General features: G+C 46.0%; 1 protein-coding gene across 1 annotated transcript in view; it reads right to left on the bottom strand.

The window, feature by feature from the left end:
- fbn1 (fibrillin 1) overlaps positions 1-15,000 on the bottom strand; it is a gene marked incomplete at its 5' end in the record, with an annotated part of 169,565 nt that overhangs the window by 70,599 nt on the left and 83,966 nt on the right. The window contains 18 exon segments of the mRNA XM_084337094.1: positions 480-522; positions 524-561; positions 564-605; positions 1,121-1,129; positions 1,132-1,243; positions 1,245-1,289; positions 1,291-1,349; positions 2,092-2,217; positions 2,353-2,403; positions 2,551-2,688; positions 2,867-2,986; positions 3,283-3,408; positions 7,384-7,509; positions 7,696-7,749; positions 8,509-8,661; positions 10,084-10,206; positions 13,241-13,363; positions 13,664-13,789. Coding sequence (XP_084193220.1) covers positions 480-522; positions 524-561; positions 564-605; positions 1,121-1,129; positions 1,132-1,243; positions 1,245-1,289; positions 1,291-1,349; positions 2,092-2,217; positions 2,353-2,403; positions 2,551-2,688; positions 2,867-2,986; positions 3,283-3,408; positions 7,384-7,509; positions 7,696-7,749; positions 8,509-8,661; positions 10,084-10,206; positions 13,241-13,363; positions 13,664-13,789 — 1,614 coding nt within the window.

Genomic DNA, 15,000 nt, shown 5'->3' on the forward strand with positions numbered 1-15,000 from the left:
TTCATGCAGTGGGTTCTTTGTTCTTCACGTGTAGCACCTCTGGATATAATGACCATTTTCATAACGGATCAAGAGATACACTTATTTGAAAATGTAAAGCTTGGCCTGATGGTGGCACTAGAGGAAAGGTCATGGGGTCACCAAAGCCATTAGGGTTCTTCCTCTAGGGGTCATTAATGTGCATCGCAAATTTCTAAAGATTTGAATGAAAGCTATTGGAGTTCACACCCAGGTTCTGTGGTGGCAGTGGAGACAGCAGTGGGTCGGGATACATCCATAACATCCCTGACACTGTTGTTTCAGGGATAAGATTCAAGTTGAAAGCATTGTAGCTATACAGTTATTCTTATCTAGTACCGGTGCTACCTAATGAAGAATGTACATTTGTCAAAGTTGCTGGGTTTTACAGCTTACGAAACCAACAATACGAATCCATTACGTTCAGCAGCACTCGCTTTGAAGTTGTGAACCGTGCTCACCAGTGCAGTTCCTCTCGTCGTGGTCCAGAGCGTAGCCGTTGTCCACAGCGGCAGCGGAAACTACCAATGGTGTTCCTACACGTCCATTGCTGCACAGGGTGTTGATCATCCTGCACTCGTTTATGTCTGGGGAGAGAGAGAGAAGAGAGAGAGAGAAGAGAGAGAGAGAGAGAGAGAGAGAGGAGAGAGAGAGAGAGAGAGAGAGATGAGAGAGAGAGAGTAGGAGAGAGAGAGAGAGAGAGAAGAGAGAGAGAGAGGAGAGAGAGAGAGAGGAGAGAGAGAGAGAGAGAGAGAGAGAGAAAGAAATAAAGAATGAGAGAGTGGTATTTACATGTCCTGAGAGTGGTATTTACATACCTGCCTATACAGTATAATTCATATGTATAAAAAAGGTCTGTGCTGTCTCTGGAGTCCATGCAGTGTACAGTCACACTATGGTTCCATCAACATTTTATTTGCAAGTTACCATCACATGTGACGTTCATGTGATGTGAAAGTAATGGAGCACAATCTAGTGGGCCGTCCTCCATCTTCAGCGGTGTATCTTTCTGGCCACAGCACCTAGCATTGCATCTTGTTTGGATGTGCGCACTTTTATACAACGTTTTCTGTAATGTACAGTACGTGATGTAAAACAGTACCTTTGAGAAGGGCCTGCCGTTGATGAAGTCTCCTCTGTGAGAGAAGCCCGGGCCTCGGGGACAGAGCCTGCTGTAATCTGTAGACCCCCTCTCTGGGCATTCATCACATTCAGGACCCCAGGCCCACGCCCACCGAGCAGCAGCAGGCGTCCACGCGGTGCTTCCCGGGGGATAGGGGCCGCGCAGCGCTCGTCCTCATGGGTGAGGTAGCACAGCTCCGTACGCAGGTCTGGGATGAGGGACATGCATGTAGTTACACAGACAGGTCTGGGAGAGGGACATGTATGTAGTTACACAGACAGGTCTGTGAGAGGGACATGCATGTAGTTACACAGACAGGTCTGGGAGAGGGACATGCATGTAGTTACCACAGACAGGTCTGGAGAGGGACATGCATGTAGTTACACAGACAGGTCTGGGAGAGGGACATGTATGTAGTTACACAGACACACACACACACAACACGCAGAGTTAAGGGCTTGTGTCCACAGACAACGTTTTTTTTCAAGGCGGACCGCTTTGAAAATCTAAAATATGCATGCTCAGAGCGTTTCCAGAACTCCGTACCTCAATCTGCTTTAGTCTCGCGGACTCCCGCGGCTCCGCCACTTGCTCGATTTTGATTGGTCGGTCGAAAAAAGAAGCGGCGCTCCTCTCCAACAGTTTAACTATTTTCAACTTTATGCGCTGGTGGCGCTCTGCCCAAAAACGCTAGCCGCCGAGAGCGCTAAAAACGCAAGGCGCAGCGCTGGGAAAAGGAGCGCGCCAGTCGCGTCTTTAGCATAGAAATTAATGACAGAAAGGAGCTGGCAACTCATAAAAAGCTGGCTGTCGACACCGGCCCCTTAATGATACACAACTCACCGAGATAGCGTACATTACACAATGTATACATGCACAAACACACTCAGACACTAACACACACACTAACACACACACAAATATAGCTGAACATGAGAAAAGGTACCCACCAATGCACATCCTGCCACTGGCGTCAACAGTCATACCCTGGGGACACTGGCAGATGAAGGAGCCCTGTGTGTTGACACACTTCCCGTTTATACACACCCCAGGAAACACGTCACACTCGTTCACATCTGGTGGCGGCGGCAGAGAAACAGAACAACAATATCAGCCTCACATCGGTGCCAATACAAGCCTTGAAGTTCAATATGCAATTCGGACCCCATTTTTTGCGCAAACATCTTTTACCAAGGTATAGACAGTCTTACCTTCACAGGTATTCCCTTTGGACCGAGCTAAGCCCTTTGAGCAGAATGCATCTGGAGGGGGAAGCGTACAATAGAAATGTGAGTCAGAGTGATTGATGGTGATGAGAAGAACATGGGATACTAGTGAAGGGTACACGAGCTAGCGGCCACAGACGAGACCGCGTGAGGCGGCTGCCTGAGCCACGGTGCTGGTCTCACCTCGTTCACACTTAGCACACGGGCTTCCCCAGGCCTCCCCCAGGGTGGAGCAGCAGTGGGACTTGAGTGTGGCACCGTTGATGTTGACCTCGCAGCGGTCGTTGACGATCTTCAGCCAACAGGTGCCTTTCATTGTCTCTGTTTTTAACACATAATATTATAATATCATACATTCTAGACATCCGATTAAATGTAAAGTAGAAGGTGCCATTGACCGACTTGAATTAGAAGAAGAACCCTGTCGCAATGAATCAATCGATGAATCAAATGAATCAAAACTCACCCTATACACTGTGAATGAATGATCAAACATCACCTATACACTGTAACCCAGAGGCGTCCAGGGTGCTGCCGGTTTCACAGAGACACGTGAAGGACCCCTGGCTGTTTTTACAGTCGCCGTTCACGCAAGGGCTGGACTCACACTCGTTGATATCTGCACGAGACAAAAGAAAATGGTGCTAGACATTAGGGTACAATGGTGAGAACAATGCATGTACACCAGAATAAAATAAAATCCAAACATTCTCTTAAGCTTGTAAATACACAAATACATTAAGTACTGTACAGTACTTAATTTGAATCAAAGAGATGTTTTCATCTGAGTTTCTAATTAGTCGTTGCACTGACTGACAGTGGCCATGTTTCCAGAGTGGACAAAAACCCAACATGAGCATGACTGGCTACAAAATGGGATTATGATCAATTGTGAAATGGGGCTGTGTCTTTGACCTTCGCAGACGTCCGAGTCCGAGTCAAAGCGGTAGCCGGTAGGACAGTGGCAGGTGAAGCTGCCGGGGGTGTTCCTACACAGACCGTTGTCACACAGAAACCGGTTCATTAGGCACTCATCAATGTCTGGAGAGAGAGAGAGACAGACAGACAGTCAGACACAGAATACTGTACACAAACATACATGAACACTTGGAATATATTGGCCCTTTCATATGAAACAATTATACCAGTTTCTTTACATTTATGGACATTTGTTCTCCCGCTGTCTCTCTTCTCTCCCATTGTCTCTGCCTCTCTCCTCTTCTTTCTTTCTCTCTTTCTAGCTCTCCTGTTCATTCATCCTACATGTTTAGTATTTCAGGTTTTCTCTTGTCTAGGTTTAGTGTATTTATGTTTCCCTATTTAGTCTGCCAGTTTTAGTTGTTAGTCATGTATTGTGTGTCTCAGGGCTTGTATTCCTGTGTCTAGTTTCCATGGGATCATCCCTATGTTCCCCGGGTCCTATGTTCCCCAGGTTCTATGTTCCCCGGGTTCTATGTTCCCCGCTTTGATTGATTAATAGATTGAACATTTTATTAATTTTTATTATTTTATTAATTATTAATGTCCGCCTTGTTTCGAACGGTTAAGCTTAGGCCCTCTTTCGAACTGGTTAAGGTTAGAGTTTGGAATCAGGGCTGATGGTCTAAAATTTTCAATCAATCAATCAATCAAAGCGGGGAACATAGAACCCGGGGAACATAGACCACTATACTTCCGCGTTACATTGAAATCGGGGAGGAGATTGCGGGGGGAGCATATGAATGAATGTGGACGAGAGCCGTGATGTAAGTGGTTGCCGATACGGCTGTGGGGGTGCTAGAGACATGATCGAATAGACGTTTATGCGCCTCAATCTCCTGAACACGGCTTGACCCATTCCTAATCGATCAGAACTAAATCGGCAGAGAAAAACCCCATTTTATTCCGCATGCACATGCGCAGAGTGCCCATCAGAGGGCGGAGCTTCGGTGGTAATGAGAGTGGCTACAGACCGCTGCACTTAAATATAAACATTAGTCTACCTGGAGACTCAATGAGGTAATTGTAGATGTCGCCATAAGACGCGTCTGGCCATTTAGTGGGATAATTTTTTCATTATCCTGTTCGGCTGAAAGGACACTGGCCACAGTCCACATTCATTCGTGCGTCATCTCGCGTCGTCCAGACTCCATGGGCAATCTGCGCATGTGCATGCGGAATAGGTGCTTTAAAATGGGCTTTTTCTCTGCCGATTTAGTTCTGATCGATTAGGAATGGGTCAAGCCGTGTTCAGGAGATTGAGGCGCATAAACGTCTATTCGATCATGTCTCTAGCACCCCCACAGCCGTATCGGCAACCACTTACATCACGGCTCTCGTCCACATTCATTCATATGCTCCCCCCGCAATCTCCTCCCCGATTTCAGAATCCCGGAAGTGTTGCGGTGGTCTATAGGACCCGGGGAACATAGACATGCTCCCGTTTCCATAATTGTAGTCCTTTTTGTTTCCTGTAGTTCCTTGAAGTCTGTTTTCCCTCCCAGGTGTCTCTTGTATGTTATAATCCCAAGTGTTTCTCATTTGTAATCTTACCATGTGTACATACTATATGTTTGCTCCCTCGGTTCTGTCTTTTGCTGGTCCATTGACAACTGTGTCCATCGAGTGTCATCTGTTCTATGTTTACTGCTTGAGGTTTGATTCCTATGTTAATTCATCTCTTTGGTATCTTTTGTATTTTTCCCTTTGAACTTTTACTTTTATTTTTGAGTCTGCTTCAATTACCGTTGGAATCTTCCACTGCCTCCTGCTTAGCCGCCAGCTTCCTAGCCTTGGGTTTGCATGCTATCCCCCAGCGTGACCGTTTCCAGTCTGCTTCCCAGCCAGCTAACCTGCAACATGTTAGCCACCAGTCTCCTAGCCTTCAGACTGCTTCCCAGCATGCTAGCCAGCAGCAGGCTAACCACCAACATGCTAACCTTCAACCTGCTAACCTTCAACCTGCTACCCAGCCTGCTAGCCAGCAGCAGGCTAACCACCAACATGCTAACCTTCAACCTGCTAACCTTCAACCTGCTTCCCAGCATGCTAGCCAGCAGCAGGCTAACCACCAACATGCTAACCTTCAACCTGCTAACCTTCAACCTGCTACCCAGCCTGCTAGCCAGCAGCAGGCTAACCACCAACATGCTAACCTCCAACCTGCTACCCAGCCTGCTAACCATCAGCAGGCTGGGAGCATGTCTATGTTCCCCGGGTCCTATGTTCCCCGGGTTCTATGTTCCCCGCTTTGATTGATTGATTGAAAATGTTAGACCACCAGCCCTGATTCCAAACTCTAACCTTAACCAGTTCGAAAGAGGGCCTAAGCTTAACCGTTCGAAACAAGGCGGACATTAATAATTAATAAAATAATAAAGATTTATAAAATGTTCAATCTATTAATCAATCAAAGCGGGGAACATAGAACCCGGGGAACATAGGACCCGGGGAACATAGGGATGATCCCAGCAGGCTAACCACCAACATGCTAACCTTCAACCTGCTACCCAGCCTGCTAGTGTGACGGATCATACTGGTCTGCGTTGTGTTTGATGTTAAATGAGAATGTCCCGAGGGGGAGTCGAACAGGGGGCTCCCGCGTCGGCGGGCGACGACACAGGCCGCTGCACTAAGAAGTGAATTCACTCCTAACTACCATACCTATGCGTCTGTTAACCCTGTTATGGGGAAGTGAGTTTAATTTACCAGCCCGCACTGCCACAGTCACTCGTCAACACACCTGTTTCCGTGACTGTGGACATACCCACGGGCTTCCCCGTTACACTAGCCAGCAGCAGGCTAACCACCAACATGCTAACCTTCAACCTGCTACCCAGCCTGCTAGCCAGCAGCAGGCTAACCACCAACATGCTAACCTCCAACCTGCTACCCAGCCTGCTAACCAGCAGCAGGCTAACCACCAACATGCTAACCTTCAACCTGCTACCCAGCCTGCTAGCCAGCAGCAGGCTAACCACCAACATGCTAACCTTCAACCTGCTAGCCAGCAGCAGGCTAACCACCAACATGCTAACCTTCAACCTGCTACCCAGCCTGCTAGCCAGCAGCAGGCTAACCACCAACATACTAACCTTCAACCTGCTAGCCAGCAGCAGGCTAACCACCAACATGCTAACCTCCAACCTGCTACCCAGCCTGCTAACCAGCAGCAGGCTAACCACCAACATGCTAACCTTCAACCTGCTACCCAGCCTGCTAGCCAGCAGCAGGCTAACCACCAACATGCTAACCTTCAACCTGTTACCAGCCTACTAGCCAGCAGCAGGCTAACCACCAACATGCTAACCTTCAACCTGCTACCCAGCCTGCTAGCCAGCAGCAGGCTAACCACCAACATGCTAACCTTCAACCTGTTACCAGCCTACTAGCCAGCAGCAGGCTAACCACCAACATGCTAACCTTCAACCTGCCCTAACACTAACCCTAGTAGAGCCTGAGGTGTGGCCAACAATAGCAACTCCTCTCCTATCACCATTCAACACACATCAGACCAAAATAAAAAATGAAAACAAAGTGCAGGTCACTGTTTGACGGCATCACAGATTCTACTTTTAAGGTTTTGTTATCCCTTGTCTTCACTGACAGGTCAGGGGATGACGCTCCGTCCTAATGGGGGCCTGTGTGAGGCCCCTTGACACATGTACCTGTGAGCAAGACACTAATACACAGTAATAATATACTGTAATTACATGACTGGAGGATATAGCCAGCTTAGTCCCCCTAGCAAGCTTTAAATTGATGTTGGGTGTCTTGAAAAGAGCTTCTATGCTCTGCTCTTGTTTTTAAGGCTGAATCTTTTCTCCGCCCCCTCTTTGGCACTTTATGTTTTGTGTTGTTGTTGTAATTTATTGTGTGTTGACTGGTGAGTGTACTGTTGCTGTTTACATGTGTAACTGCTGCTGTCTGAACAGGTCACACTTGCAAATGAGACCTCGGTCTCAATGTGATTTGACCTGTTTAAATAAAGGCTAAATAAAATAAAATAAATATAACAGTACAAAACAGGTGACGTACCAACACAGTTTTTGCCCGTTGAATCCACCTCGAAGCCTTCATTGCAGTTGCATTTGTACGTTCTCAGCATGTTTTCACAGACTCCGTTCTGACAGATGTCAGGGTCCAGGGCACACTCGTTAATATCTGAGAGGAAAAAGCGTGTCCGTCAGTCCATCATTTTGGTAAAGATAATTTTCATAGCACACTGATTCTGCATGATTTATTTGGACATGTGTGTGGTTACGGCAAGGACACTGTTCTATAATAGCAAAGAATTATATTTGATACAAAACACACACATACACACACACACACACACACACACATTACCTCTTCCATCGCTGGTCGTGCCGAGGTCACTGGAGCACAGAGCCAGGAACTCAGCTGCAAGGCAGACACACACACACACACACACACACACACACACACACACACACACACACACACACACACACACACACACACACACACACGCGCACACGCGCACACACACACACACACACACACACACACACAGAGAGCACGGGTTAATAAAAAGAAAACCAAATGACAGTGTTTGAGAACATATCACATTTGCCAAAATCCAAGAAATCTCAAAGCAAAGACATTTAATACCATGTTATTATCCATTTCAATGCTTTCTCATTTAGCCTGGATGCATATAAAATGGGCCCCTTAATGTGGTAGAAGTCTGGTGTCTTTTGATATAGAGACTTTAATTGGCCCGGCTAATGAGAAATGACTGTCGGAGGGCGATGAGAGTGTTGGGAGGTTCTGGATGCCTCCGTGCTGTGGGTGTCACCGTTTAAACCACTTCATCGTCGTGACTTCATCTCCTCCCCCTCCAAGTGGCTCAGCCGTAAACACCAGCCACCGACACGAGCGTCTGCATGGCAGGGCCTTTGATAAGGCAATGACGGATTCTTCTCGCAGGTGTGTTGCGGTAAATAAAACACAGTTTGTGTGCGTGTTTGGAATTCCTCTGTGCAGTTATGCAGTTAGAGTGTGTGTGTGTGCGCGTGCGTGTGCGCGCTCGCGTGTGTGTGTGTGTGTGTGTGTGTGTGTGTGTGTGTGTGTGTGTGCGTGTGTGTGTGTGTGTGTGTGTGTGTGTGTGTGTGTGTGTGTGTGTTTGACGATCCGCACCAGAGCTCTTTGGTGGACAGGGCTGGCAGGGTTCTCCGAAGGCGTACTCAAGACTGGCACAGCAGCACTCCGACTTGGTCACAGCACCAAATAAAGGCCTCACACACTGGCCCCGCTTGTAGCCGCCATAACACGAGCTGCGCATATGTGTGTCTGTTTCCGATGGAGAGAGAGAGAGAGAGAGAGAGAGAGAGAGAGAGAGAGAGAGAGAGAGAGAGAGAGAGAGAGAGAGAGGGGGGGGGGGGGGGGGGGAAGAGAGGGAAAGAGGGCGAGAAAGAGGGAGGCATGAGTTCCTGGCTCCAATAAACAACAACAGTGGGAAAAACAAACAGCTCTTTCTCCATAATATCCAGGGGAGCTGAAGCATTCTCCTGCACTGATATCATCCTGAACAAATGCACCCAGACACAAACCCCACTTAGACAGAATGGAACAACATTTCAACACTTCCTGCACAAAGCACAAAGACGTATCATGAGGGACATGGAGGAATGCTGAGAATATGTCCCAGTGCCAGTAAGTGGGTCTGGAACACAAGTAGGGCAAGAGCACAAACAGACTAAAACAAACGAGCTACAGGCAATTACCATCAGAATGTGCAGATTGATGAAGCTTCCCAGCAGACATTATGACAGTGTTGGCCCCCAGGGGCGTGACATCCAAACAACGGCCCAAAAAAGGTGTCAGAATCTGATCTCGGTCTTGAGACCAATGTTGAGGAGTTCAAAGGTCAACTAAGACTACAGCCGCTTCAAAAATCCGCTGTGCCTAACAGCATTTTGAACGTTTCAGGGAAAGTGCCACAGATATGCAGCCGGGGACCAACTCCAGTTGTAATGCCAGTGCCTTGGCCAAGGGGCGATGGCAGGAGGGCCTATCTTGCATGTCTGTTGGTGTGGGAGGAAGCTGGAGGTAACCCAAGCAAACACGAGCAGAACATGCAAACTCCACACAGAAAAGAGTCCCGTCGGATTTAAACTCAGGACCTTCTTGCTGTCAGGTAACAGCGCTAACCACTGCACCGCTGTGCCGCAGAGGGACAGCAGTACTGTATGTGCAGGAGACGAGAAGGATGATCAAATTCATGCTATGCTGATCAGGTCAGCTTACCTGTATATATTCTTTTTAAGTATGGTGCTCTCGGTTGAAACCATGTTGCCCCACAATTGTCCTTGTTTAACATAGTAATTTGTTGTACTGAATACATTTTGTTCCACTCTGAAATGTCTTGTCTGAGCCTCACAAGGATCGACAATAACGTGACAGTTAAATACGACGGCTCCTAGTTTGCTAGGCTTTTGAGGCCCAAAATGTTTGCTAACAATCCTCTGATGTTTATAAACATGGGGGTAAACAGAGCTTCGATGAGCTAAGAAAGTTTCGGCAAAGGTTGTTTTCCACCCGCAAGTGAAACTCTTCTGAGGACAGTCGAGAATGATATCTTAAAACAGAAAATATGAATTGTAGATGTATATATAATATATATATATATATATATATATATAACAGATGTACATCAATGTATGTTTCACAATGAAAGAGAATACACAAATGACCAAGTAAACAGTTACTCACCAACGCAGACCCGTCCATCCAGCCCTACAGCCAGGCCAGGCATACACTCACAGCGGAAGGAGCCGTCCGTGTTGACACAGTGGCCGTTCATACACATGCCCTGTGTCTCACACTCATCGATGTCTAGCGGGACAGAGAGGACAACAGGTCAGACAGAGAGGACAGCGACGGGGACGGGGGTAAGTTAGGGGTACCCCACGTTTTTTTTCAAAGTGGTATGAAATACTTTCCGGTAGTGTAATAATGGACACATCTGATTGACTTAACCCTTTCACTACCACACTACCAAAGGGTTAACCCTTTCTCTGCCACAATACAGAAGGTTAACCCTTTCACTGTCATCGACACAATGGGTTAACCCTTTCACTACCACACTACAGAAGGTCAACCCTTTGTAGTGTGGTAGTGAAAGGTTAACCTTCTGTAGTGTGGTAGTGAAAGGTTAACCGTCTGTAGTGTGGTAGTGAAAGGTTAACCTTCTGTAGTGTGGTACACAGTGGTAGTGAAAGGTTAACCGTCTGTAGTGTGGTAGTGAAAGGTTAACCTTCTGTAGTGTGGTACACAGTGGTAGTGAAAGGTTAACCGTCTGTAGTGTGGTAGTGAAAGGTTAACCGTCTGTAGTGTGGTAGTGAAAGGTTAACCTTCTGTAGTGTGGTACACAGTGGTAGTGAAAGGTTAACCGTCTGTAGTGTGGTAGTGAAAGGTTAACCGTCTGTAGTGTGGTAGTGAAAGGTTAACCGTATGTAGTGTGGTAGTGAAAGGTTAACCGTCTGTAGTGTGGTAGTGAAAGGTTAACCTTCTGTAGTGTGGTAGTGAAAGGTTAACCTTCTGTAGTGTGGTAGTGAAAGGTTAACCATCTGTAGTGTGGTAGTGAAAGGTTAACCTTCTGTAGTGTGGTAGTGAAAGGTTAACCATCTGTAGTGTGGTAGGGAAAGGTTAACCGTATGTAGTTTTTTTTCTTCTGAAAATGTACATACATTGTGTATTACAATATATATTGTGTTAGGAGCCCCTCGAAAACGAGATGCTACATCTCAAGGGGTTATTCCGAATAAAGAATTTCAATATATAGTGTGGTAGTGAAAGGTTAACCGTATGTAGTGTGGTTGTGAAAGGGTTAACCTTCTGTAGTGTGGTAGTGAACGGGTTACCGGGACCCTGTGGTGGAAGTTCTGGCTGTTTTTTATGAATGGGCCGGGAAGCTTCAGACAGGCTATAGCTATTGCTATCGATTATATACTACTGGCAAGTATTTCACACCATGTTGTGTCAAAAAGAAATCTGAATTCTATCCCTTTAGGTTTGGAAAATGTCTGATGTAAATGACGTGAACATTTGGTGTCTTGCACATTGTAGTTTACTATTTTACAGAGTGCAAATACAATGTCCACTTATGGGCAGAGCTTTTGCAGTGGCTTCTGTGCAAAATGCTATTGGCAGCAGTTAGGAATTTCTCAAACGATCCCATTTTCATATCAGCGGACCTCGACACCAGGGTTGTTTAGGTTATGGTCAATTAAAGAACTCTACACAGTAAATCTTGCAGTGTCAAATTAACACTATTCCAGAGTGTATTTGTTCCCAACTACAATTAGTGTTAAATTGACTCTTGCTCTTGTGTAAGAGTTAAATTAACTCTAAATAGAGTAAAAACTTAACACTCGCTTATAGCTCCTATATTTCTTTAAAGATTAATTTTTTTGCATTTTTTATTGCTTTTCATGGTCAGACATGACCGACAGATGAGGAGAGGATGAACGGGAGAAGAGGCGGGGAAGACATGCGACAAATGGGAGTCACCGGGAGTGGGAAGCGAACCCGGGACGGCCGCTTCGTGACGCAGCGCGATACATGGTGTGCTACTAGAGCGCCCCTATAGCTCCTATAATTGCCTCATTAGAAAATACTGTTGAAACTACAACACAGATGATCTCTCTATGACCTCAGTTAAGAAAACAGTATTTCTTTGGTCACATCAGCAGTGCTGGTGTAGAGTATTTCAACAATTATCATAATGAGTGTAAACAATGATAATGCAAGTCTGTGTGTGTGTGTGTGCGTGTGTGTGTGTGTGTGTGTGTGTGTGTGTGTGTGTGTGTGTGTGTGTGTGTGTGTGTGTGTGTGTGTGTGTGTGTGTGTGTGTGTGTGTGTGTGTGCGTGCGTGCGTGCGTGCGTGTGTGCGTGCGTGCGTGCGTGCGTGCGTGCGTGCGTGCGTGTGTGCGTGCGTGCGTGCGTGCGTGCGTGCGTGCGTGTGTGTGTGTGTTTTGTCTGGGAGCTTTGGAGAATTTCTCCAAATGTAGACAGAGAGGTGGCCTGGGCCCCTCCAGACTACACATTTCATTAATGACTGCAGACATCGGCACCCTACACCCACTCAACTCCTCTCCTATTTATTTATTCAGCCATGACTTAGCCAGGTTGCTCTCTGACATCAAACGTCTGGAGCCAAAGCCACGTGATTCAAAATGGCTGCAGGTAATAGTGTTATATACTCTAACGTTGGTTCTTCTAAAGTTCTTTGTGGGTTAAATTGTGCTTTATAGAATTATAGGCTCTGAGGAACCACTTCAATTCCCAAATGGTTCCGAACTGATGAGCTATTAGTGAATCAATATAGCACCAATTGGTTCTATATAGAACCAAATAGTTCTTCTGTGGTTGTGATTCACAAGTGGTTCTATGTAGAACCAAACTACTACTACTAAGCACCCAGCCTTCATGGAGTGTAAATAGTAGGATTTGTCCTGCAGCTAACTTTAATAATTAGTTGGTTGACATGCTTGTTTAAATTCAGCGTAAAGGCAAATTCTCGTCAATATTTGAGCCAGCTGAAGGCCGGGTCTGTGCGAGTGCCTCTCGGTAGAGCAGGGCCCCCACTCTCCTCGTGTCCAGCTCGCCTGCCAGGATGTTGGGGATTTTTCCAGGGGCTTTTCGGGGGATTTCTGCTCTGTCTGCTAAGAAATACATAATAGCAGCACTAACGTGCCAGAAAAGTAGTCGCCTCCCAGCCCAGCTGAACATGCCGGTCAAAACTATATGCTTTGCAAAAACGGTGTCAGAGACATCCAATGAATGTCAAGAACAGAACATAAGAGAGGTGTAATTAGTTATGAGAAATGTTCCTGATTGACTGGCCTGCGCTGCTAGACTGACTCACCTATACACATGCGTCCGGTTGGGTCCAGGAGGAAGCCAGCTCTGCAGATGCATTTGAAGCTGCCATCCTCATTGATACACAACCCATTCAGACACATGTTCCTGATCAGGCACTCATCTTGGTCTGGGGACAAACAGAAAGACACAAACAGAAATTGTTTTGGGAGATTTCATTCAACACCTAGAGAATGCTGTTCAAGTTCAAGTTTCTTTTATTGCCACACGGCCAGGCCGGTGGAATTTGTGGTGTGGTTTAGATTCCCACTTCAAAACAATGCATGCATCCTGCGGGCCTGGGTTCAAACCACCACCACCACCATTTCCCACAGTCCAGTTCACTTCACATTTGTCTAACAGTTACTCTTCAAATGTAATTCTACTCCGTAATGAATGTGTGTGAAGGTGACCTGTGCATGGGACAGACCTAGGCAGTTTTTTCCGTCCGAGGAGATCTCAAAGCCAGCGTTGCAAACACAGTGGAAGCTGCCCTCTGTATTCACACAACGTCCGTTGTTGCAGATGCGCCCGTTGGCCACACACTCGTCCAGGTCTGAGAGACACAAAACGGATATAACGGAAGTAAACATACACATTACTATAGATGTTTTCAGTGGAATGTTTGATGCATTGCTAGGAAAAAGCTAAAACTAGAGTTGATTTCCTGTTGGCAGTATTTGATAACGGGTGAGTTTGTATATTGGCACTTTGGCACAGCGCACTCTGGCAGAAATTGGACAGTTGGTGAATTCAGACCACTATCAGAATTCCTAAATGTAGAGATATTTTATTGTTGTTTCTGCTGCTAAATTGCACACACTACACGCATACTACGATTATTATTGTTAGGAATGACAGGAATATGATTCTCGATTTCCCCTTTCCATTTTTCCTTTCATTCACATTTTGTCTAGACTGGTTTTCATTGAGAAAAATAGATGTGGGTTAAGCTTTGATTGATAAACGTGTGGGAATGAGTGCACATGTGTACACTGGAAGGCCAAAACTAATTCCCAATAATGTCCAGCTGGTGTTCCCAGACGGTGCGCAAAGAGTGTGGGATGAGGAAGTTGAACGCCATTGACCACGAGACAATAATCTACTCATTGTGAACGCCCATGAACTTTGTTTGTTTACAGAACTAGTATTTTGTTTTGTCACCAGACCAAAAAGCCTGAAAGTAACTATCTGAACAGTCACCGCTCAGGAGAGCTAAGACAGTGCTCGCCCGCGGCCTGTGATCTTAGGTACAGATGTGGTAAGCTAACCCTACTGTTATTTCTTGTTATGTCTTCTTTGAAAACCAGACCATGTATTCTGTTTCCGCTGCTATGTTACGCTATTTCTATTGCTCCTATTGTATCCTATTTTATTGATGTCGCTGCTGCAAGGCAGATCATAATTTCACTCTTTTATGCTTGTAAACGGTATGGATAACGTGACAATAAAAAAATTGGAATCGGATAAATCATGATTGCAGAAGGGAGTAGGAGCTTAAACATGTAACTGACAATTTCATCGATATTTGTCATGTTCCCCTGTCATGTCTATTATCTGGACTGTTTGTAAATCCCTCTGCTATTTGTCCTCTATTACAATGGAATCGTAACCCTCTTTATTCCAATCAGAGCATCAGACTGAATGTACGAGCGCACCCAATATCAACGACTGACATGAAATCAAATCTAGTATGTCCCAGAATGTGTGGTTATGTTTGTTATTATTGTCAAGTTAAAACCATCTACACCATCCCTTACGAAAAAG

This window comes from Notolepis coatsorum, assembly GCF_963971535.1.
Source record: "Notolepis coatsorum genome assembly, chromosome: 20".
In the NCBI taxonomy this organism is placed as follows: domain Eukaryota; kingdom Metazoa; phylum Chordata; class Actinopteri; order Aulopiformes; family Paralepididae; genus Notolepis; species Notolepis coatsorum.